The sequence below is a fragment of the Parasteatoda tepidariorum genome, chromosome 2 (genome assembly GCF_043381705.1).
Source record: "Parasteatoda tepidariorum isolate YZ-2023 chromosome 2, CAS_Ptep_4.0, whole genome shotgun sequence".
Taxonomy (NCBI): Eukaryota; Metazoa; Arthropoda; class Arachnida; order Araneae; family Theridiidae; genus Parasteatoda; species Parasteatoda tepidariorum.
Window position 1 is genome coordinate 41,795,859 of NC_092205.1, and position 26,527 is coordinate 41,822,385.

At 31.8% G+C, this 26,527-nt stretch overlaps 1 protein-coding gene across 1 annotated transcript; it reads right to left on the reverse strand.

Annotated features, from left to right (window-relative positions):
* Positions 1-20,659: 20,659 nt before the first annotated feature.
* Positions 20,660-25,597, reverse strand: LOC107451165 (mitochondrial ribosomal protein L54). The gene is made up of 2 exons (XM_043042331.2): positions 25,348-25,597; positions 20,660-21,170 (listed from the first exon to the last, which is right to left on the reverse strand). The coding sequence occupies exons 1-2, from the start codon at positions 25,445-25,447 to the stop codon at positions 20,728-20,730; spliced, it is 543 nt and encodes a 180-aa protein (XP_042898265.1). The 5' UTR covers positions 25,448-25,597; the 3' UTR covers positions 20,660-20,727.
* Between the last annotated feature and the right edge of the window lie 930 nt (positions 25,598-26,527).

The following is a 26,527-nucleotide window of genomic DNA, read 5'->3' on the forward strand; positions in this document are numbered from 1 at the left end:
GTACAGCTGTTTATTTAGGAGTTATAAATAGATACAGTTAATTCAGGTAATTTTATTTAGGAGAAAGATCCGAAATACAAGGTAAACATTAGATCAAATTATAACTTTTTGCACTAATTTCGATATGCAGAATGCTCCTTAATCGCCGCTCTTAATATATATTTTTAGAATCATTGTGAAAAAGAAGTGAAAAATGATGTATATAAGGTAATCAGAATTTAATATGTAAGCGAGGAAGAAACAAAATCCTACATGTCACATCCCCAAAGAGAAAGGCAGGATAAGAAGCATCCAAATCAGTTTGATTGCTGGATGAAACTTGGAGGTGCTTCTTATAGCCGCCTTGTAACTTCTCTCTGTTCTCTAAAGAAATTAGTCTCTAAAGAAAGTTTTGATGCTTTTCGTCACGCTTTCTTCACTAGTGATGTGACTGATCTTGATTATGTCTTTGCCCTTAAATATTAATTTGCAGCATATTTTGCTTGTTTCATTTTTGACAATAATGATATGCATACATTGAGAGTGGTCATTCTAAAATCTCTGATTCATATCGAAGAGCATTTATTTATTTGAAATATTTTATTTTGCTTTATAAATGTCGTTGAAAAGTCACTCCTCTACCATTTTAACACCGTAGCCTTGTGATTTTGAACCCAATCCGGAAGACAAGGGAACTCCTGGAATCAGTAACCCCAGAAGTGTTTTATAACCGTCGTTGAACAACCGACCCAATTTTTGGGTTTACGACTACTAATGTTCAATTGCATAGCCTTGTAATTTTAAACCCAATCCAGAAGACAACTCCAAGAAGAACTCCTGGATTAAGTACTAGGAGAGGTGGACTTTTTGATGGAACTAACCCGCATTTGCGTTACATGGAAAGGAAAATCACGAAAACCTCCCACGGTTCGCTTGACGGCAAGGGGACTCTGACTCATGATACCACTGAGGATATTTTACGTCACTGTGGCCGGTACAAGCCGGATGCGGAATTCGTATTGACCAGCCATCGCGAGGATTCGAAACCGGTTCACCTGATTGGAAGGCGAACGCTCTATCCCCTGAGCCATCACTGCTTTCCCAGAGGTATTGATTTGTTATGGGAATTTGGAGAACTTTGTGCCCCCGACAGATTTAACGCACACGCGGATTCTTCAGTCGGGTGGATTCGAACTCCCGTTCGCCCGAACAAGAGTCAAACGCCTTACCCACCAGGCTATCCGGCCCTATTTGATGATATATATTATTATTATTTGGTATTTCAATGCTTTGAGCATGCGAGAAAATTTGCCGCAATCTAAAGTAAGCGCCAAAACTAACTACATCACCGTGACATTTATTTTTTACAGTGCGCAAAATTACTTGATTGTACAGTGCGCAAAATAAAAATGAGTTATCAAACTTCTCTTCTATAATGATAAGACTTTTAGGAAAGATGCCGTGATCGCAATGATTCAAAGGGGTGCCCTCAAATACTTAAATAATTTAGCTCTAATTATTAATAAAGCTGCAGAATCAGCAAAGCTACAAAATACCAGGATAGCCACAATTTAGAATATATGGTCCCAATATTTTAGTCAGGAGAGCTGTCCGAAGTAAGGGTCAAAATTTTAAGATTGAATTTTTATTTTTTTTTTGCTTGATTGTTTTATTTTGTATTTTCCCTTGATTGTTTTATTTTGTATTTTCCCTTGATTGTTTTATTTTGCGTTTTTTTTTTTAAATTTTACATTTTTTGCTTATTAAGTTCTATTTTCATTTCAATTTTTTGGTGCTCTTCACACTATTGTATTAATATGTTTTGCTTTGGCTATATTAATACAATATTAGAAAGCACTATTTCTTTCGGATATAATCGTATGAGCTGATGACGAGATTATATCTTTTCCTTATTTTATTTTCTTCCAATATTTTTTTTTAAAAATGTCCCTGAATATTTAGAAAATTTTTTTTAATAATTTTTCAATCTTCTCCGCTAAAAATTATATATTTTTTTCCTTGTTTCCTTGTATATTTTTAACTTATTTTATGAGTTTATGTACTTGCTGTTTATGCGCAGCAAATAAAGCTTTTTTTTCTTCTTAATTTTCTTTGTTAATCTCTTTTTTTATTTTATCCTTCTTGTTCATATATATATGACAAATGCGGGGTTCAGGAATTACTGAACTTATGTGGAAGATTTATTTTTAGAGATGAAATCCTACAGATTTTTTTAATGACTTAAATTGCAACTGAAACACTCTCCGTTAGTTTACTTCGATAAAATTATACTTTTGCAAAGTGTAATTATATAAAATTTTGTTGGTTTTTTTTTATATCCCAACTCAATGATAATATTCTTTATAGACTCAATATCTTTTTTTTTAACTTAGGTCCATTGAGACTAAATATAAGGAATTGAGAGTTGTAGGAAGTTTTCAAAAGTTTTATCCTTGAAAGAATTTCGAATCAGTTGCGTTGAAGATGTTGGCTCATATTCAACTAAAAATTTCACAACTAACACTACGCACTTTATTTTCATTTATTCAATAGTGCTTTCTTTTATTCCTTCAATTTTCATCGAACGTAATTTTATCGTCCTTCAATCTCTCAATTAAATAAATGTGAGTTCAAAACAAATCCAATTGAAAACTTTCAGACAGTTGATCTTTTTAAATCTTAGTCCTACCGTTTTCAGAATTCTAATAAATTGGCTACTCGCTTCTGATGCTAGATTTGAATTAATGCGACGGCTATATGTTACGCTGCATGCACAGATTANAACCACTTGGATGATACCGAGATCTGTGGACACAGTGACGTCATGAGGAGGGAAATCGTAGCTTCACCTCTAAGAGCGGAGTGAACTAGCCCTTGTATTCTCTTTAGCCCTGCGACGGCTATATGTTTTATACGCTGCATGCACTGATTATGCATGATGTTCCATTGCTGCCTGCCATAATGTGCACTTTTAGAATCCTTGAAATAAACGAAAAACAAAAAGGTATGCACATTAGAATTAGGATTTAAAACAAAAGACGCAAAAAAATAACAACTCTTTTAGAAGGCGGTTATACAGAACATTAAGCACTGTTGGATTGAAATTTAGTGTTTTTAATAATCTCCTTTCAATTTCTTTTTTTGTTTCCTCTGACTGACCAACAGGTTTGAATGTTTTCTGCCCCGCCAACCTAATTAGTGGTTCAATAGGTTTTGATAGCGTTTTTTTCCCCTTCCTTTTATCTTGTTTAAATATTAATTTCAGACACTTAATGATATTTTCTTACGATAGTTCATAAAATACATATTAATTGTGTTCAATATATAACATTCTGTACTAGTTATCCTCCGTTGTAAGCAGAGCAAAGAGAAAGACAAGAATCACTCATTGCTATAAAGTCATCCGTGGGAAGTTTTCGAGGCTTCAGTTCGTAACAGTTCGTAATTGTAAGTTAGTTTAACTAAGAAAAAAAATTGTCCAAAAATGCACGTTTACATCGATACATCTCACATAAGTACCCCTCCGTTCTAAGTAGGGTTCAAAACTACAAGGATATGGATGAGAACATTATTACTTCAAAACCAGTTCTTCGACAGAATGTCAGTTTAGAGGGGAAAAAATGAAAACGTTTATCAGAATAAAATATACATAATTCAATGCATAAAAGTTTAATGTGCAATTGGTTCCCTGCAGGCCACTAAAAGGAGTTATCAGGCCAATACATTGACTTGGCGATTAAAAATTTAATTGAAAGATAGACCCAGAATGACGTACACGAACGAGTACGATTTGTGACGTTACCCTTACAGCAACTATCTCAATGAAAACTCTCATTGCCTGGTCAAAGAACTGTCTTGTATGATATCGCCATTTCTGCGTTTTCTATCAAAACTAAGACCTTTCATTCGAATTCGAATTAATACGCTTTTCCTTAAGATGACAAATAGAGGTCCATATTTTTAGCGAGACACTTTCTTCAAGTAATAACTCAGTACTACAATGAATGATTAACTACCTACGAAAAAAAATCAGGCTTTGTAAATTTAATTAACTGTTCGGTGTTAGGGTTGTGCTGGCTATCCAAGCGTCATTGACTGTAGGGCAGATTTGGACGTCGATAACAGTAATCTATTACAACTGTAATTGATTACAGATCATTACTGATATGTAATCAATTACTTGTAATCACTATTACAGGTAATTGCGATTAAAAGTAATCATAACTTTTGATCAGAGTAGGGCAAAATTGTAATCGATTAAATTTTTAATTACAGCTATCAATTACTTGTAATCATGATTACAAATTTTGATTACGTTTGTAATCGCGATTACAATACTCAATTACGCTAGTCAATTACTTCGAATTATGATTACAAACATCTATAATTTTGATTACAACTGTAACCGTGATTACATTACCAATTACTGTAATCAATTACTTGTAATCGTGATTACAAGTAACTAAAATGTACGATTACATATAATTATGTATTTTGATTACTTGTAATCATAATTATCCTTCATCGTTTTTGTTGTGATTACTTGGAATCACAATTTCGTTGAATCCTGATTACAGTTGTAATCGAAATGTTTGTAATCAAGAATACATGTAATTGATTACTGTAATCGACTATTCTAATCACGATTACAGAAGTAATCAAAGTTGTAATCACGATTACAAGTAATTGATTACTGCATGTGATTTTTGTAATCACGATTACAGCTGTAATCAAAATTATGTTATCTTTTAATCATCATTACAAGTAATTGATTACTGTAATCGAAAAATACAATCGATTACATTTTTGCCCAACTCTGCTGTAGGGATGGTGGGTATATTTTTCTTCAGTAATTAAAATCTCAATAAGTCACCCCTAATTTTTCAAAAATTTAAAAATATATTAAAATTTTCGATTCATCATTGATTTAATTTCAGCTAACTGAAAAACGCTAAAGATAGCTTACTTTTGATTTTAATTTAATTAAAATTTAACTTTGAAGATAGGATTCTTTTTCAAATCAAAAACACATCGGGATTCATTTTCAAAATTAACATCTGAACACTTTTACTTCCATCACAAATTAAGTTTCATACGCTTTCATAATCAAACTAAATTACAGATTTAAAATTTTATTCTTAAGAAAAAAATTTATACAAGAAAATAGTATCACATGATGCGTACAAACAATGAGTTAATTGCGCATATGTCAGTAAATAGTGAATTGCAGTAATACTATTGTTTCATTCGACCCTGACCTTCAGCTGCTATTATGAATCTCTACAAAATAATCTTTTTATTAATTTAAGATAATTGTTATTATTTCTTGATTTCTTAAGATAATGGTTATTTATACTTTCATTATATTGTATGATGAAACCTTATACAACGAAGAAATCAAAGATTTAATGTGTTAATAATTAACATAAATAGGATTTTAATAGTTTTAAAAATGAGATAGTGAAATGCTAAAGATTATTTCCTAATAATTGTTATTTTTCTTTTCAAAACAATCCAACAGCTTAGAATTTTTCGCGAGCTACATTTATTACTTCATCGCTCATTGTTTCAGATAGTTTAGTAAAAAAAAAATTTAATCATTTTTTTAAAAATTTATAATACTATCACGTATTTGATCTGGGTTTCATTTTGTATAACTTTTATCAAACGTATATGAAGATTATAATCAAAGCAACTTGATACTTCGAAACTATAAATTCAGGACTGCAAGTAAATCTTATCTTCAACCATCAATCCCCGGAATCATCACCGTGGTTTTATTAAATTGTCGCCAACTTTTCCTCTTCGGTTAAAATTTTTACTACTTAATATTATAACCGCTGTTGTTGCGATAAACCTGTCATGCATTACATAAATCATATGAGCACTCATGCATATAGGGCTTTCAAGCCAAACAAATAGGATGCTGTGTTTGGTCTACCTCTTCCATTATGTATGGTATATGAGGAAGCAAAATATAATCTTATAAATCGCTTTTTTACGTCTTTTTAATATTTGATGTAAACCAAGTAAGTTTTCTTTATGATATGAAAAATAAATTGAGAGGCCGGGATTGTTTGGTTGGCAGGACGTTGGGCCCATGTCTAAAAGGTCGTGAGTTCGATCCCCGAAAGCCGAGGACTCCCAGTGTTGTAAATAATGACTGATTAACATTAAATTTGGCAGATCGCTAAGTCCTCCATGTTCCCATAGTAAATCAAACCTCTGAGAGTACTGAATTGGAGTTTGTTGTTCTCTGGTTCAGGTGAAAACTGCGATCTGTGGATGTATGCATGGGTCCGCCCTATAAACGGGCTGTGACGTGTCTGGAGATGACGTCCTATTCATGGCCATAGAAGGCGCCACTAAAAAACAAGAAACGCTCCCTCTATCTTAAATACGCTTGGTTTCGACAAGCAGACTTGCTGGATTTGCAAGTGGCATTAGACACAACAGTAAAATAAATTGAAGAATTCAACTTTTTCATGAGACAACAATGATACGCATCCATCAAAAGCTTTGTAAGTATTTTTTTTTATTGTTAATAAAAAGTAACTCTTCGGAAAGCAAAAGCATAAATGTTTTTAAATTTCCAACTCAAAACAATTCAAGAAAAAGAATTTTAGTACTTTTCTAATTGTAATTTATTTAACTACAAAAAAAATCAGCTGAGCACATAATGAAACTGCCCAATTTAAAACGTCAGGGTAAAATGCCGGATATACATTTTACCTTGATTTGCCCCTCTCGGCCACTGCTTTTTTTTTATTTATTTATTTATTTTTTTTAAAAATTATTTTTACTTTTTCAGCTATTGTGGTTTTTTCAGTTTTGCTTCTCACTTATGTTTTTCCATTTTTCGTTGGTAACTTTACTTTTTATATTTCGCATAACTTTTGCTTCATCTCAATCAGGTTGGGGACGCTGTGCAAAGCGTGGAGGTAGCGGGTTTGAATCCCGCTGTTACCCTGGATGTATCTTCGTGCTGCCCTTCTCTGTATTGTGCTATCTGTACTTCTATTTGACAAAGGTTTATAAGCCTAAATTGAGCACACAAGCCTGCAAATGTATGTAATTCCAATAAACAGTAAATAAACAATAAGCATTCGGGTCTGGCAAGTTTTGAAATTGGGTGTTTATTTTTTGAGAGCTTGAAATATGTCAACTGTTATTTCTAATTTGTATATTTTTGAAGCGAATGAAGCTTTTAATCAAGTAATACCTGGTGAAGTTCTTTTCAGATCGCTTCGCTCACTCGATCACTTCACTAGTTAAATCTACAATCAAATTACCGATAAAGCGGCAAACAAATCAAGATATAGGAGTTCATTGGAATTCGTTCTTAAAAAAGGGCAACTTAAAAATATTATTACTCCAAAACAAATTGGACATTTTAAAAAAATTAGACATATTGTACCTTTATAGACATAATACGCGACAACAAAGTATCATTACTCTACTACGAATAGTTAATTTGACAAAAAAGTTTTTNCGCCAATAGCCCATTGTGCAGCTCTAGTGCGACGTAAATGAACTACAACTACAACAACTAAACAATTCAAGAAAAATAATTTTAATGCTTCTCTAATTCTAATTTATTTAACTATGAAAAAATCACCTAGCACATAATGAAACAGCTCAATTTAAAACGTCAGGGTCAAATGCATTTCCTGCATCAGGGATATACATTTTACCTTGATTTGCCCCTCTCGGCCACTGTTGTTTTTCTTGTTCTCTTTTTAATTTACTTTTTCTCTCTCAGCTATTGTGGTTTTTCTAGTTTTGCTTCTCACTTTAATTTTTCCATTTTTCGTTGGCAACTTTACTTTTTATATTTCACATCACTTTTGTTTCATCTCAGTCAGGTCGGGGCCTCCCTGGCTGAGCGGTATCGCCCGCCAAACACTGTGCAAAGCGTGAAGGTAGCGGGTTCGAATCCCTCTGTTATCCTGGATGTATCTTCGTGCTGCCCTTCTCTGTGTTGTGCTATCTGTACTTCTATTTAACAAAGGTTTATAAGCCTAAATTGAGCAAACAAGCCTGCAAATAAATGTATGTAATTCCAATAAACAGTAAATAAACAATAAACATTCAGGTCTGGCAAGTCTTGAAATTGGGTGTTTGTTTTTTGAGCGCTTGAAATATGTCAACTGTTATTTCTAATTTGTATATTTTTGAAGCGAAGGAAGCTTTTAATCAAGTAATATCTGGAGAAGTTCTTTTCAGATCGCTTCGCTCATTCGATCACTAAATCTACAGTGAGATTACCGAAAGCCGCAAACAAATCAAGATATACGAGTTCATTGAAATTCGTTCGTAAGAAAGGCCAACTTAAAAATATTATTACTCCAAAACAAATTGGACATTTTAACAAAATTAGACGTATTGTTTCTAATACGCGACAGCAAAATATTATAATTCTACTGAAAATAGTTTTATCTTACAAACAAATAAATAAATAAAATTTGCTAAAATTTTTATTGACTATCAAAATTCTACATATTGCTCATCTCTAGACATAATACGCGATATCAATTAGTAGTAAGCTAATGGAAAAATCCTGAATAGAAATTCACCTGACGATTGGAATGGTTTTCAGTTTTCGTTAAACTGCCTGATATTTCTTGGACTTATTACAATCAGCCGTTATGTTTTTAGGTTTATTAGGAAACGGGATAAAAATTTCTCAGACTGAATTGTCTTATTGTAATAAAATCTATACTAAGACTGTTTACTGTCTTACAGTAAGTACTTCCTACGCTGGGGCTTATTGCAATCTGCCTAAAATAAATCAGTTTAATTGAGCAATGATTGATACATTTCCCATATAGCTTTACGTATGTGAGTTTACTGCAATAAGCTTAAAAAGTGTCAGCTAATAAGAAAAAATGCTGCAGAGTTTTTCTATTAGCCATACATATTGCAAAATGATTTCTGAAATTTTCAGAGAACCGAATTATTCAATAAGCGTACGATAGAACTGTGGTGGCTCAAGGGACAGAGCATTCGCCTTCCAATTAGATGAACCTTGTTTTAATCCCAGCAACTGCTAGGCCATACGAATTCCGCACCTGGCTCGCACCGACCACAGTGCTGACGTAAAAATATCCTGAGTGGTAGACGGACATTGGTTGGAATTCCCTTGCCATCGGGATAACCGTGGGAGGTTTTCCTAGCCATGTAACGCAAATGCGGGTAAATTCCATCAAAAAGTCGTTCACGAAAGCGAATTTCTCCGAATATTTGATCCAGGACTTCCCTTGTCTTCTGGACTGAGTTCAAAATTACAATGCTGCGGAGTTGAACATTATAAGTGGTAAACCTGCAATTGGGTCAGCTGTTCAATGATGGTTAAAAAAATAGCGTACGAATTGTATATGAAAAATCATACTTAAATATAAAAATAACATTCGTTTTAAAACGTTTTATGAGTAAATAAAGCTTAATTTTCAAATATATAAAGTCATTCTAGCAATGAGGAAATATATAAATGTAAGGACGTCATTTTATATATTTCAAATTAATTCAAATATAAAATTTGATGTAATAAATAATGAAAGACGAAATCTAATAAATGTCACCAAAATGAAACCTGAAGAATAAAATTTAAAAGGATTTCAAATTTTTTTATCTTCCTTCTTTCAAAGTATGACGGTACTTCTATTTGTCAAAGAAATGAAAAGCTCTTCTACTATATCAAGTTCTATTTCAAGTACTAGTTCGATATTTGAAAGCAGTGTGTGACGCTTATAGTTAAGTAATATTTCAAAATTATGTAATCATTCTATTTACGCATGGAATTTATCGATTAAGTATTACATATTATGGTTTCGGAACTACAGATGAAAATTATACCCGAATTGAATATTATGTTAAAATGCCAATAAAAAGGGAAAAGTTTATCAGCAACAAATACAAAAATAGGTAAAACTGAGAAAGACTATAATACTTGTACTCGAATATTTATAATTGGGATAATTGTTTGAAATGAAGTAAAAAAGAGAGCCCGTTAGGGATCGCCAATTATTATTTCTGTGTGGAAAAACTTACGAATGCTATAGAATCACTACTAAAGAAGGCGGGACTGCAAACCTAACAAATGGAGGAAAATAAGTTGAAAAGAAATTATTTTGGCAACATCTCCAAGTTTCAGCCAGAAATCAAGCTAGAGCAGTGAAGGCTCAGGTGATAAAGCATTCACCTCCCAAACAGGTAAACCGGGTTCGAATCCCAGCCATACTGGTCGATACGAACTCCGGACCCGATTCGCACAGACCACGGTGCTGACATAAAATTTCGTCAGTGGCGGATGGATCATGGGCTAGAGTCTTCTTGCCGTCAGGTTAATCGTGGCAGGGTTTCGTGGTTTTCCTCTCCATGCAAGGCAAATGCAGGTTGGTTCCATTATCAAGTCCTCTACAATGGCAAATTTCTCCCAATACTTAATTCAGGAGTTTCCTTGACTTACGGATTAGGTTCAAAATTACAAAGCTACGGAGTTGAACATTGATAGCCGCACTCAAAATTAGGTCGGCTGTTCAACGACTGTTATAAAAAAAAGAAATTAAACTGTATATGTGTTTTTTCTTCATTAATTGTTTGTTAGATTCAGATAAAAAAAAAATTTCTAGCTTCAATCTTATCTAGCTATCACTAGTTTTTATACTTTGCTTTTTCAGAAGGGTTCTAAAAGAGTGTATATTAAATATGAATATTATGAGCCCTATAGATTTTAAATCTCTTACGATGTTCTAGCTTTTGTCAAAAATAATTACCTATACAGCGTAAAGATAACAAACTTTTTCTTAAATGAGTAGTGAAAAGATGTCATTGTAATCTGATTATTCTCTGAAGATAGGGGAAATCAAAATATTCAAAACTAGACACAACATTTAATGAAATTCTCTGACTAATTGATAAGAAATTAAGTGATATTCTAAGTCCCGAAGTGCCATATAAAAATTCCTTTTTTTCATCGTGTGTTTGAAAAATATTTCGATAAGGTTTTTGGAGCAATATTTATTACAGGTAAAACGAATTTAAAAGAGTTAAATGGTCAATTTATAAATTGGCACTGTCCCAAAACATTATGGCACCCATTAAAAATGTCAGATTGAAATATAACTATTTCAAACTAGAGTTTTTTGTATTGTCCAAAAACAAGTTCTTTTGACGATTATGAAAATTGTTTTAAGAAAAAGCAATGGGGCGTAGGTTAAAATCAATAATTGAAAATCCAGATTACAGAATTGCATGGCCTGAAATTGTGCCAAAGAGAAAGTGGAAGATCTAGATGTGCTTTGCAAAACTCTTTAAAATTTTGTGAAACGAAAGGAGAGAGAGTTGACATCGAATTCCTGATTTAAGAGCCACTATTTTCGTTTTTGACCGAACAAATACGCGCATTTCTGGTTTCACCACAGAGTCGATGATCGAGATAAGATATTTCTGATACGAGGTAAACAAAAAACGAGAATAAGTTTTGACTACAAAGTTTTAGATTTGTACGATGTCTCTGGAATTGAAGTCCTCATCAGAGTCTGAGCGAGAGCGTTTTGGGCTTATGTCATAAGAAGTTAAACTCATGAAGTCATTAAGAGCAAGCTTTTCGATAGGAAAACTCAACCTTGGTAAATGTGGGAATATATTCATTTTCGAAGTTATCCGGAAAAGAATGACGATTTCTGAAAAAAGTTCGGGGGATACTAAAGTAAGGTCGAGTAATGATGTTGATGATGCCGGACTACTTGGGTGGGTCTACTTGTATTTAAGACAGTTACCTTATTTGAAAGAATCCAGTAAACAAAAATATTAGGCACGGTGACGCGCATTGAAATAACCGTCAATAATGAATGATCCTTGGACAACAGAAAAAAAAAATGTGCCCAACCACTGTTTAGTAAAAACTCCAACTGGTGAATAGATATTTATGATGGTAATTTGAGTCTGGTTAGTTTGAATTTTGACACTAATATTTTTAATTCGAGAACAAAGCAGGTTTTGGAAATCAAGTTTTTAAAACGGGATGTGGGCTGCCAAAGCAACTATGATTGTTAGCATTTTTTTTCCATTCAGCTATGAACTTTTATTCCGAAGAGTTCGCATTCCATTAGAGAACATTTAAAGTAGGAATTGACACGACTTAAAAGTTTCTAAAAATTTTATTGCACCAAATGCTTGGAGAAAAGTCTCTACTAACTTCTGGGGCTACTGGCCTCACAAAAGGAATCGTTTTACTTTTTTTTTAATTTTCATTCTCCACTGTGAGTCATTTGCTCAGGCGTATTGCTAAGTAGGATGATTGGCATTGAAATGCTATATTCAAGAAACGGTAACAGTTCTTCATATGAAGACTTATCGACATAAACGGGTGGGAGAGGTTTTGAGTTCAATTCAAAATGGTAAGACTTGTTATTAGCCTTTTTTAGTTCCCATTCTGCAGAGAATACGGGCGGATGAGATTAGTTTCTTCAGTGGGGTCTTGAGAGAGATTGTTATCTCTCTGATTGTTTTGCAGGATGTCCGCTATAGCAGCAGTGAGAACTTGGTTTATTGTGGCCGTCAAATTTTTAATTTGAGCGGCCAATGCGTATACCCGTTTTGAGCAGATGCTTTCAATTAACTAGTTAATAAACCCAAGGAAATTCTTTCATTTTGGATTGTAACTCGGCACGAGTGACATATTCTCCGGTTTCAAATTTAATTATGGTCATATAGTTTTTTTTAAAAATTAAGTTTTTTCAAATAAAGTGATCTTACCGGCTTTACACATCGGCACATAGTGAGTAGACTTAATATTTAAGTTATATTGTCAAAATTTAGAAAAGAAAGACAAAACCCCTGATTGGAGGAGTGGTTTAGATTGCAGTTCCGGTTACGAGGGCCACGGAAGCAAGGTCCCTGATCTTCGGAAAAAAGAGATCCACAGTTATTTCATCTGTGTGACTGATTGCAGTATCAGTCGGGGGTTCCAAAACAGTTCTTACACTGAATGAAACTGTTATGATAGATTTTGGTGTCATAATGTTGATACCACAGTGTAATCGTTTTCCTGGGGTGTATGTATATGTACCTAAAGTGGTAAACAAAACTGATTTTGTCAATTTACCACTTTTCAAGAATTGACGCATTTGCAGAACCTGGATTTGGTTTACTTGGTCGAACTCAGTGCTTTTGTTTATGACCAGAGCTTCGGCGGGGAAATTTCTAATGATGGATTTTAAAGTGACGAATAAAGGCATTTAACTGGTACAGAAGTTTCAATGATTTTTTTTACATGTCTGAACCAGATTTTGCTGTTGTGGGTGTGAACAGTGCACTAGCAGCAAACCACTATATTAAAATTTTATACTTTTTTTAGGAACACTTCAAATCCTCTTTTAGGTGGGCTGGACTTGTTTGTCGGTTGTCTGAAGCTTTTTTTCTCCTTAAGTTAAATAATGAACTAGAAATCAGAAGTGCCATTGTTTACGGCGAACGAAAAAAAAAAGTTATATAATGATTCTGAAGGAGCGTGTGTGGCTCAGGAGATAGACCATTCGCCTCCCAACGAGGTGATCCAGGTTCGAATACGAATTGTGCTCTTGGGTCGCACAGATCACAGTGCTGACATAAAATATCCTGAGTGATTGGCGGATCATGGGTTAGAATCCTCTTCATGTCGTGCTAACCTTGAGAGGTTTTCCTTTCCATGTAATGCAAATACGGGTTAGTTCCATTAAGTCCTCCTCGAATGCTAGTTTTTCCTATTGCTTGATCCAAGAATCCTCTTTTTTTCTGGGTTGGAATCAAAAATACAAGGCTATGGAATTGAGCAATGATCATCGTAAACTCAGAAGAATATCACTGATATGGTTAATCGTTGGGGGAGGGAAGAAACTTCGAAGTTTTCAAGCATCACCCAAAATAAAGAAATCAAAAGGCTTATTTATTTATAGAAACAAAAAAATGTTTTTTTAAATTTTTTTTTATTAGATCTAGCATTTTGTGTAACTCCTATTTAGAGTATAAGATTACTTCTTCAAAGTATTTCGGGATCCATGTTCCCAAATAGCCACTTCGTACACTTTTAAATATTATTATTTTTTTTGGGGGGGGGGTGACACCCTGGCATAGCAGTATCGCACGCCAAACGATCTGTTAAGCGTGGAGATGGCGGGTTCAGATCTCGCCGTTGCTCTATATGTATTCTTTGTGATATCATTCTCTGTATTGTACTATCTGTCCTTCCATTTGACAAAGGTTTATAAGCCTTAATAGAGTACACAAGACTGCCAATGTATGTTGTACCAATAAATAAAATAAATATGTTTAAATATTCTTCAGCCAAACTTTCACAAACTTCAAACTTCTTAAATTAGTAAAATTTATAACATTACGAATCGAGAGAATTTTTCTCGTATAAAATCGTACCACACAGTACACCAACACACTGTCAATAGCTATTCATTTGAGGCCCTGAGCAATATAAGAATCTAATGCTAAAATAAGCGGGTGGGTGATCACTTGGATCAGTCTGCGTAGGGACCGAAGGAGTGCGGTATCGGTCCTCGTTAAACTGTTCTAAAGTGCTCGACTTCGCATGCAGGTCGTCGGGCTACCGAAGAGGGGGTGTCATATCCTCTCTGCAGAGGATCAAATTTGTGATGGCATGTCTTCGGATCATCCTCAGGGATGTTTCCCAGACCGTCGCCAATAGACTATTTCACAGCTCTAGTGCGACGTAAATGAACTACAACAGTAATTACAACTAATCCTAAAAGAAAAAAAAATCTTTTATGAAAAATTGCATTTCTGAACAAATATTAAAATTTCAACACTTTATTATTTTTTTCGTCAAATTTTATCGTTTTTTTATGTTCTTTAATGTTTTGGATGGAATAAAATGTATATTTTATTCTAAAATTTTATTTTAAATACTAAGAGAGAGATTGTTTGGCTACATTATAAAAAAGGTTTATCATATTGGGAGCCCATAAGTTTTGGGGACCCAATGTAGTGGTCGTCTAAATAACACCAAACGAGCTCCAAAGTGTAAAGATGGTGGGTTCGAGTCCCCTTCTGAAAGTCGCAGCAGCTTTTTTTATTATGTACTTTTTACGTCGCACTAGAGCTACGCAATGGGCTATTGGCGATGGTCTGGGATATGTCCCTGAGGATGATTCGGAAGAATCACATGCCATTGATTGATCCATCACCTGAACCAGAACACGATCAATCTCCGATCCAGTACCCCCAAAGGTATTGATTTGATATGGGAATTTGAGATTTTTGTGACCCCGACAGATTTGGCCGGAATCACTCACCATTTTACACACAGGAACTCATGACCTCTCGGACATGGGTCCAACGCACTAACAGCCAAGCTATCGAGGCGTATTTTTTTTTCTTTTTTATAAAATGCACCATCTATCTTCTAATTTATCTAGTGCTCATTAAAGCCGTTTTGAGCTGCAAGTTTTCAGGATTAACCTTTACGCAGCATTAATCGGAAAGTCATTCTTGCTATTGAGCCCAAAAATTACTTTTTAAATGTAATGGATAAAGATGGAATGATTAAGATCACCGGCATCGATCATGCGGAGTGGGCAGGGAAAAAATAGTCATTGATCAAACTATTGATAGTGATGTTAAATAAGCCTATAATGCTGTCAGAAAAATATTCAATCAAAAACGAAGCAAGTAAATAAACAAAGCAAAAGTCTTTTCGTGTATGATTTTCTACTGCAAAAAAAAAACATGCTATATACTGCACAATATGCGAAAATGGTCCATTTTAGTGTCTTATTGAAGATTCAGGTTAGTAAGATAAATTTTATATAGTACTCATTTATTTGAATATTAATACTACATCTACGTATCATAGTCATAAATCCAAACATTAATACCGAAATCGAAATTAATTAATATTATTTTATATATTGGGGAATGAAATGGAAATTTAAAATTAAAAAAAATATCCAATTTAAAAACTTTTCATTTGTTACATTTTGAGATGTAATGTAAAATGTTGCAAATTATCATATCTACGTGATCTTGACAGTTTTGTGATTACGTTTATGTTTAGATTTTAATTATGCGAGATTCAAAGAGATAAAAAATTCTTATAATTGTATTCACCAAAATAGCTTTAGAATTCAAATTTATATCTATTAAAAAGTAAAAATAGACACCTTTTTTTTGCATTGAGAAAAACTCGTTTCGAGTCGAACTCGAAAAATCTAATTCTTCGGACTGGAAAAAATAAATAAATAAATAAAATATATATATATCAAGCGGACGTTTTAAAAATAGCTTGAAACGTTAAAATAAATCATAAATCTCTTTTACTTCTTTAAAACAAATAAATAAAAAAATGTTGGTTTGGTGAAATTTTTTGGTCTTGATTAGTATCACTGGAATAAAACAGCAGCTTTTAATCATTTTAGAGCAGAAAAAATGTGTTTTAGAGCAAGTATATTTGATTTTTGGAACCAATAATTTTTACATTCGGAACAGCATAATGCTTACAAAATTACATTTTTAACCAGATTTGTGCATATAAATTTACATTTTATATCACATTCAAAAGTACAAACTAAGGTAAACAACGTTTAGGAGCACAAAAATATTTATAACTATTTTTGTGCTCCTAAACGTTGTTTACCTTAGTTTGTATTTTAGCACAAAGGTCGCCCATTTGTGTAATTACATTCAAAAGTGTTCGGAAAACAAATGTATTATTAAATGTAAAAGATGTATAACAAAAATCCAAGGAAGGATCATGTAAATAAATATATGAAAACTAACTCAATATATATCTTACAGGAATAAATGTAATTTTTAAATTTTTTTTTATTTTATCGTATTTGATTTGCGGCAATTTTATCTCAAAACCACGTCGTTGGATGATTGTTTTCTCGGCAATTTCAATAAGTTTCGCTATTTTCAATACGCTGTTAATAACGCATGCGAATTTTGTATTTGAATTTGAGAAATAACTTTTTGACATACTCAATTCGTGATGATTCATTGTTTATCGATGTCGTTTTCTAAGGCCATTTCCATGAAGGTTTTCAAATTCCGATATTTTCAATTATTACTATGTTATAACGACACTCGAATTTAAGTTTTGACAATTTTTAAACAATTTATTCAAAAACCACTTTTGACGCGCTTATTTCTATTATAATTTCACGTTGTTTGACGATCGTTTTTTCAAACACTTCTTTTTTTATTCTAAATTTTGATATTTTAAACACAATTTTAATACGAGAAGCGTAATTGGAATTTTAGGTCTTTTTGACACGATTCCATCGTAAATTCACGTTGTTAAATGACAGTTTTTCCAGACCTGATAATTTTAATTTGCTGTTGTGATAGCCAGGGCCGGATTAAGCATACGGGGGGGGGGGCTAGGCTATTCAAATTTTTGGGGCCTTTAGATTAAATTTTTTTTCTCGTATATTTTTTATTTATATAATACTTTTAAATAATAAATAAATATGATTACCATTATGTAAAAAAATTATTGTATTTTAATAATATATATTTGAAATGGATTTTTTTTTAAAAAAATCATTGTTTTTCTTAATTTTTTTAAATTTATTTTCAAAAAATCCATTTTAAGGGGCCCCAGGCCATGGCCTAATGGATAATCCAGCACTGGTGATAGCTGATTATTGGGCACAAATTAGACGCCAGCATATTGGGCCAAAGTCGCACTTTTCGCTCTTATTAGAGTTTTGTATCAGTTAGGCGCAATTTTAGAAAGAAAGAAAAAGCAGGTTTTTTGTTTTGGTGCAATTTGCACAGCTTTCCCAATCTTAAAATCACTAAATACTCAATTTTTGTAATTTTTTTTTTCGCGCCCAGACAATGCAGTGGAGTAATTTTTTTAAAATATTTGCTCTTCTGTAATCAGAACTGTGACTTTTCTTCATACTAAAATTTTGCTGTATTCGCATCACAGAGAGCGTTGCGGCACAAGATAGGTAAAACTATACTCGCATATTTCCAAAGTAATAACGGAAAAAATAACAATAAGGAAGATAGTTTGTGACATTATTTTATGATGAAAGCATTCATAGTATACAGTTTAGGTGCATTATTTTTTCAGCAACAATCTTTTTACATGAGTACATTTGTGCAAATTAAGTTACTTCAAAATTTTCTCTTTTACTCTATTTCCAAACGGTGAAATAATTTCGCATGCAAATTTTCAAATTTAGCAGGTAAATTAACTTCGTCCACAGGTTATAAATTTTATTAACTACTAATCATTCATTAGGCTGCCAATTTACGATATCAACTGGAGCCTTTTGCTTTTGTTGATATTACCTCTGACTAGATTAGATTTAATAGTCGGATTTTCATGTAATAATAGATAGCAATCCTTAAGGTTTAAGTTGATCAGTTTAAATATCACCGATTTAAAAAAAACATTAGTTGCAAATAAAAACTTTCAATGGTAAGCTTCAAAACTTTCAAACTGTAAAAATGAGTAATTTTTTAAGCATAAATTTAAAGATTCTGAGAAATATCATTAATGATGTCTCTTGAAAAGTATTATATATATATTACAGCACAGTGTGGTAAATACTTTAATTAAACGTGACGAACTGTTATTTTGTAATTTACTGCTAATCAATTTTAGAATAGGTGTCAATACCACTAAACCACATTAAAATGCCATTTAACACTGGTTAGAATTGTATTAGATTTTAATTCATTTCTTTTGCATATTATTAGGAGCATATTTTAAATTTACTGTGAAAAAACAAAGTTTTACAACATTTTAAAATCACTAATTCTACAGCTGTGCTTCTTTGATTTCAAGTCACTCGGCGATTGTTCTTTTGCTTGCTCTACCCTCTTTAAATTCTTTTATAAATAAAATAAATACTAACCATAAAATTATAATAATAGCTAACAATTGTGGATGGTATAGATACTAATAAATAACAAAGTGTGGGTGGGTTATATGTGACCTAAGAGTTAGACAGGTCATAACATTCTTGAATGTTCTGATCTATGTTCACAAAGTTCAGACGTAAATTTTTTATATCTTTTTTCTTTTATTTCAAGAAAAAAATGCAAAAAAATTATATTTGCATAATTATAATAAACCATAATTATTAAAAAAAGTAAATGTTTTGAGGGATTTATCACAGTTATATTTTTCAACAACATTATTTATGTAATGATGTCCATTTCTGGGGTGAGCTATATGTTTGACATTTCTAGAAATATAGTTACATTTTATTCTAGGACATAGAAGTTATACTTAATTCATCACACAATGAAACACTTTTTTAAAAATACGATTGTAAAAAGGCAAAATTATAATATACCAGGATAAATTCGAAAGTTAAAGCAATTCTTTATGTTTTATAAAGTATAACCAAGACAAATTATACTCAGACTCAGAAAAGCATGACCATTTTTGGTTTTGTGGGCCACAAAAACTACAAAATACAAAGTCATAAGCCAATATTAACACAATACTGTAATTATAAATATGCGAGGAATACTTAGATTGCTTCTGTGCAGATAATTAAAAAAATTAATGTGAATAAATTTAAGCTATTACATTAGATTATAAAAAGCAAATTACGGTGCATTTATATAGGCATTGGCACACAACAAAAAAGATACTTAAGTTTACATTTGTATCAGATTAATATGATAACTGTTGCTAGAATTTTGAAATTATTTTTTATTCATTTTATCTACTAGAGTAATTTTCTTTTTCTTCTCTTTTAATTTATTAACAAATTTACAAGTAATTACATGTTACTGCAAACTCTAAACCCTTTGCATAAATTGTCACATTCTTTTACTTTGAGAAAAACTGTAAACTAGATCAGTAACTATCCGTCACTCGCTTTCTTTTACATATTTATTAATATTTTAGACAATTCAATGGCAAAGTTAAAAGGCTTTGAGCACAACTTTTGGCGACGGGTGGATCCTTAAGCTATTTTGTTTATATTTTAGCCAAGAAAGAAATTCAACAGGTACAATTAGAAAATGTTCCTATGTGAGAAAGAAAATTTCAGTTCTACTATGGTTTATGAATGTTACCCCATGCAATTTCAGAAAAAACATTCCCTGACTTTTCCAGGTATATTAGGTAAATTTCAATGAAAATCCATACCATATTTTATCCATACAATGCAATATTTCATCAAAAAACTTTGATTTTTTTTCTATCTGTAATGTCTAATATTAGATTTTGTGAGGAAAAACATATAATAGAATGAGAATGGAAACATGGAAAAGTTTCAATAAAAAGTGGAATTTTATAAAGTAATTGTAACAAATGTTACAATTATTTAACTTTATCTCAAGAACTAATTACTGTTGCTGACAATTTTAAGACTGGTTATTCTTCAGAATATAGGGAATTGTCCAGATTTTTTGTAAAAAATTGCAATTTTCACTGCATTTTAGAAATAAAATTCCCTGGCAATTCCAGGTTTTCCCTGACCCGTTGGAAAGCTGTTCTTTTTGATGTTATGGCGGATAGTTACAGTTAGACTATAAATTATCTCTGCTAAGTCACAAAATAAAAAGAGCATGCTTTGTCTATTTAACAGAATCTAGACACAAATAATCTGTATGAATGCAAATTTCTCTCTAATTTTTGACTTACAGCTAATAAAAAATAACTTTGAGTGAATTGTGATAATAACAAAAGTTTAATCAACAATTTTTATTCGTAACTAACTAGTACAAAATCTTAAGTAAACAAATTAAATAAACATTCTATTCCATTTTGATAATTCTCCAGCCATCCTTGTCCCATTTAGGAGGTTTATCATAACCAGCAGAATATTTATGAGCGAGTGCTCTGAATCGCAGTTTTCTTAATTTATATATTTTGTCCTCTTCATTAACAAAAAGTTTTTTCTTTATCTTTGCACGCTTGAGGCGCAGACCTCGTATACGTTGTAGGAAGAAGAGACGTTCCCAATACTCTTTGGTGTTTGGATCCATTTCTTCAAGCGGAGGAGGTGGGCCAGGCCTTAAAGTCCACAACCATTCTGGGTATTCGGAATCTTCTAATAACTTGGGATCTTCCCCTTCCTTGTTAATATTGCATCCACAGCAATAGTTAACTAGCTTTTGAGGATCTGTTTCAACTGGAAGAGGTTTCTTCTTGTCAAATGCGCCACCTAATACTTTACCACTTTTACCAGTCAGTGACCCTAAAAAAGAAATGTACACAATTAAAATCATTTCACAAGTAGATAAGATATTTTCAACCACCAAATAAGTATGGTTAAATCACAGTTTCCCAACTTTTTAATTCATTTCCTTTACAAGACAAAATACTTTCAACACCCAGGGAGAAATATGTTTTGTCTCATTTCCTTTTCTTTAAACTTTTTTCTTCTTCTTTCTATTTCTTAAAGATACACTTACAATCATGTGGATACTTGGATAGTTTATTAAATATACTTATTGAGTAATACAAATTTTTTAGCATTTTTTATAAAAGTAACTACTTAAAAAGCATTAACATACAAAACTTCTATATCTCACCAGACAATTTAAAATAAACAATTAAATACTATTATTTAAAGTATTTATAAACATATTATACATAGTTCAGCAAAAATTCTAATAATAAACTCCTTTTAAACTATTATAAAAAGTAAAATAACATAAATATTATTAAACTATAGCAACAGATATAAAAAAAAGATTTAAAAAAAAGGCAAGAAAAAGGAAGTTTTCAACAATGTTAATTTTTTGTAGTAATTTTAGACCAAGTTTTCACAACTAATTGCGTTTAAAAATTTTTAGCTCATGATTTCAAAACTTGTTTCAAGGTCATTTTGGATATTTCCTAGTGATATTTGCTTAGTATTTGTACCAACTGAATTCTCCAGGGTGCACCAAGTGACACTGCCTAGGTGTTGTACTTGCAATAACTTAAAAATATATGTATATACCCTACGGGTAACGTTCATTTCAGCAACAATCAGTAATCGTAAATTAGTATATTTGTGCTGAAATTTTTAAATCAAAATTTTTATAGTATGTAATAATTGCCAGAAAAGAAGCACTTTTTTTTTTAAAATTTACTATTTTTTTGGTTTACATCACGCCGCAAAAACGAAACCTTTTTTAGATTTGGTGATATAGTTGTATTTTACACACTTTAAGTAGTATATTGCACATTTATTTTAAGATTAATTTTTAATGTGCTACATTGTAAATCAGCATTGCAAAAGCAATTGCATTAACTTTTATGATTGGTTTTTGACAAAAGTAGTGAATGAAGGGAGAAAATAGCAAGAAAAAAAAGACAGTATATAATGAATCGGTAAATATTGAAACCCCTTCGTCGATAGCTCATTTCATTGACAAGGTCATTTTGTTAACAGGCCATTTGGGCGGCAAAACTTCTCCGTCGATAAAAAGAAAATTATACTGATATGTTTTAATAAAATAAATAATTCACAGTAATACAGTTAAAAATCTTGTCAAAAAAGGCAACTAACTTTTACAATGATAACAAAACTAGTGATTACAAAAGATTTTATCAGAAAAACACAAATATTTTAGATAGTTAGCTAGTAAAATAACTTCTTAATTAATACTTTATATTCATATGTTTAAATACTTATCTTTTCTCTTTGGGAACATCATGCAAACAACTAAACACTGACTTTCTTCTACCTTACACAGGGGTCTGTCTAGGCCAAATTTACTACCGTTTAGCGGTATCTTCACAAATTCCACTTTAGGAAAAACGGTAGTCTCACAAAATACTTTTTCTCAAAATTTTTTGTACCCCGTAAAAAAGGATAAATCCATATTTTTGTGTTGATTTTTTAATATAACTTTTAATTTTCACAAATTATGTCTTAATTTTCACAAAATAGGTACCTCTCAGAAAAACCTAGACAGACCCCTGTTACATAAATTATGCTATTTGCTCGTGTATCCATGCATGGCGTGTGTCTATATTATCTAACTATGGGCATGGAATTTCCTTAAATAGACTTTATCTTTAAGAAAGTCTTCAGGTGAAATTGTCAAAACCTATCGAAGCGACCGGGCAAACCTCTAAACCAAATGAGGAAAAGAACAGATAAGGAAATATAAAAAAATATCAAAACAAAAAATATTAACTAAAAAAATAGGTAAATTAAAATGTATTTAAAATATTTGTGCAAAGCTCTTATTTAGAGAATTTTCGACGATGAGTGAAAAAGATTGTCAACAAAAACCTCATATTGTTGTCAGAGTGCACTACAGAAGATGCTATGATTTATTTTTAAAGTTGAAAGTTAAATTAGAAAAACATGTTAGTTTAGAAAAAACTTATGATATAAATTTAATGAAAACTCTAACAAAAAGCATAATTGTGTATTTTTATAAAATAGTTCTATAATTCTGTAAATTTGTTTTTGCACATTATTATATTGGTAGGGATAATTTTTACTGGCGCTAAATTTTTTTCATCTTACCTGTTTTCCTGATGCCAACACATCTGCACCAAAAAAATTACACTTACAAAAATCAAAATCGTTTAAAGTCAGTGGAGGTAATCCTTAGTAATGTACAACCTCCATTATACCGTAGTATAGAGGGTGGCTGCGCCCGAGGTTTCACTGTAAAACATTTTAAGTTTTGCACATTTTGCTAATATGATAATAATAAAATCAAATCATATAACCTTCATAAATTAAATTATAGCCGGGTTTCTAGTTTTGCTTTTGAAAAAGATATTGAAAAAAAGTTATTTCTTTAATTAATCCAAGAAATATTATTTTGTACTAAGTGCTATAATTCAAGAACACTTAAATTAAATATGTCTGCAAAAGAATCTTTTGCTTTGGTATAGTTAGACAAATTTTCCACTGTTCGACTGATGTAAAGTCATACTGTTTGAATATTATTACATTTATTGTAATTATTAATAATTATAATTAATAAATATCATAATTCGACTTTTTTTCATCTTAAATAAAAATGTAATTGAATATTCGTTTAACACTAGCCTTCTTGAATATATTTTTTATTAGAATAGTGTTTTTTAAAAATTGCTGAAAAACATTATTTTTACTATGGAGGAAGACATTTAAATTTTAAAAGGGGAGATTTCTGTATCCTGATCTGTGGCAGAATACTTGGCAACTTCCTGGCAGCAGCCCGAGAGAAACTTTAAAAAAAACACACAGAAAGAGACTAATCCAAAAGGTATAACTTGCAGCCACGCCTGGGCAAATATTTCTAAGTTTTTTCTCTTTAAATTTGTAAGTTTAAAATCAATTTGGGACCTTGGCGATTGTAGATGGTGCGACAGATTTAAAAATCCTATCTAACTAGTTGGGAAACTTGACCCCTCCCAAAAAAATAATAATTGCGCCGCGGTGCCTCAGGGGATATAGCGCTCGCCTCCCAATGAGGTGATCCAGGTTAGATCCCAGTGATAGTTCCTCACCCGGCTCACACCCATCACAGTGCTGACATAAAATATCCTCAGTGGTAGACGGAATCATGGGTTAGAGTTGTCAGGCTTAGGGTGGAAGGTTTTCCTCTCTATGTAACACAAATGTGGGTTTGTTGCTTCAAAAAGTCCTCCATGAAGGTAAATTTCTCCCAATACTTGATCCAGGAGTTCCCTTGTGTTTTGGAATGGGTTCAAAATTAAAAGGTTATGGAGTTGAACATTAGTTAGCAGCCGCAAACCCTAAATTGGGTCGGTTGTTCAACGACGGTTAAAATAATATTTATTAGGTGGTAGTCTATGAGATTAAATGTTAGGTTTAGGTAGTCTGTAAGGAACTGTATTGTTGACTGCTAGCAAGCCCACATCAACTTGGATTTAGAATTATTTGCACTTCTTTAGTATACGAAAAATTATGAGTTGAGTTTATAATGAGGGTTCTGCAGGTTGATCAACAGAATTTCGCTACTGTGAATAAAGGTATAAAATTATATGTTTTGTTACCTTTCATAACTGCACATAAAATTATCAAACTTAAATGAAAAATAAATGAAATTTACGATCCAATTTCTATACTTAACAACAAAAAATTTGAGCTGTTCGAAAAATGATTTTGTCTAATCTAGCCAGCAAATCTATTATGTCTACGTTGTGTCAAGCGGACTGAGCCAATAAAATTAACAAATAAATTTTATGTCAGTTCAATAACTAACTTTTGAGAAATAGTACTAACAAATCACAACATATATATACTTGAAAACGTAGCTCATTGCAAATTTTTGTCCTGTAAATCGAAATTGTAAAGCTACCGCAATTTTACAAGACTTCAGTTTGGAATATTTCTTATTTAACACACTGAGAAAAAAATAGTTATAACATGCACAATTGGAATTAATTATACAATAAATTTTATAACCCACCTAAGATTGTTTTTGCAAAGAATCTATTGCTATTCTTTACACATTGAATCAAAGACGGAACTAAGAAATTAGTTGTCAATAAATTGGAGAACATCGCCATTATTCAATTCTTACAAAAGCATTTTTTACGTCTTTTCAAAACCTTACAGATATTTTTAATAGCTTATATATTGCTCATTTAAATTTAATTTCAATATTCACTTGCACAAATTTTTAAATCACAGAGATTTTGCGAAAAATAAATAAATAACAATTTTACCACGAGTTTAGTTGTTTTGTTTCTGAGAGGAAGGAAGAATGGATTGATTTTGCACAGTGAGCTGACTTTGAAAGTGGTATGTTACGTTAACAATATTTAGCAGAGAAAAGTATACTAGGTTAAACTTTCAGAATATGTTTCGGAGAATGTGCTGTTTAGTTAAAATTTTGTTTTAAAAATACTAATATATAGTAAATTAAAATAGTAAATATTTATTTGAACGCTTCACTTTCCCATTCTTAAAGAAATTTGTATATATAATGGTATTTTGAGAAGATAAGATTTAGATTTTTTGTTCAAAAAATAAATAAATAAATAAATCTAAATGAAGTAACTTGTCCTGTCTCAGGTATGGGGTACAATGGGGTGTTAGGAAAAATTACTTAAATAGAACATGTAAAGCTAGTGAAAATCAAAAAAACTATATATGTGTAGTTTTAAGCTTCAAAGGGTCTGAACCATAAATGTTGATTGTTAAACGTTCATTAGTTTTTGAATTATTTTATAAAGTTTTTATTTTCCTTGCCCCACTTAATTCAGTTTGGTGAAACTATTGGCAATGGAAACGGTCTACAGAAGGCGGGGAGAAGAACTCTCTGCGTATGGCAGCACAACTATGTTTTCAACACTAGCGTGTGGAGAGTCATAAAAGAAGGAAGTACGTTAGTTTTTGCCTTGATATTCAAGCAGATTAAAAACTTTTGATTCGGGAAACTGCATGGAACTGAGAACTACATTGAACATAGTTCTAAAAGAAAACGAAAGAAAGATTTGAAGGCTAGAAAAAAATATTTTTGACGATTAAATACGAAAAATATTAAATAAGGGGAAAAAAATAGTAGTATCTACAATGTGGGAGAAAGAAAAAAAAAATTCGGGCATCCTGAATAGCTTTGAATTTTCATGATCAGATCTTCACGT

Bases quoted from the DNA above. Each gene is read 5' to 3' on its own strand.
- LOC107451165 (XM_043042331.2), bottom strand. From the start codon at position 25,447: ATGGCGATGTTCTCCAATTTATTGACAACTAATTTCTTAGTTCCGTCT. The intron at 21,171-25,347 runs GTGGGTTATAAA...TTTCTTTTTTAG, and splicing joins CTTTGCAAAAACAATCTTAG to GGTCACTGACTGGTAAAAGT.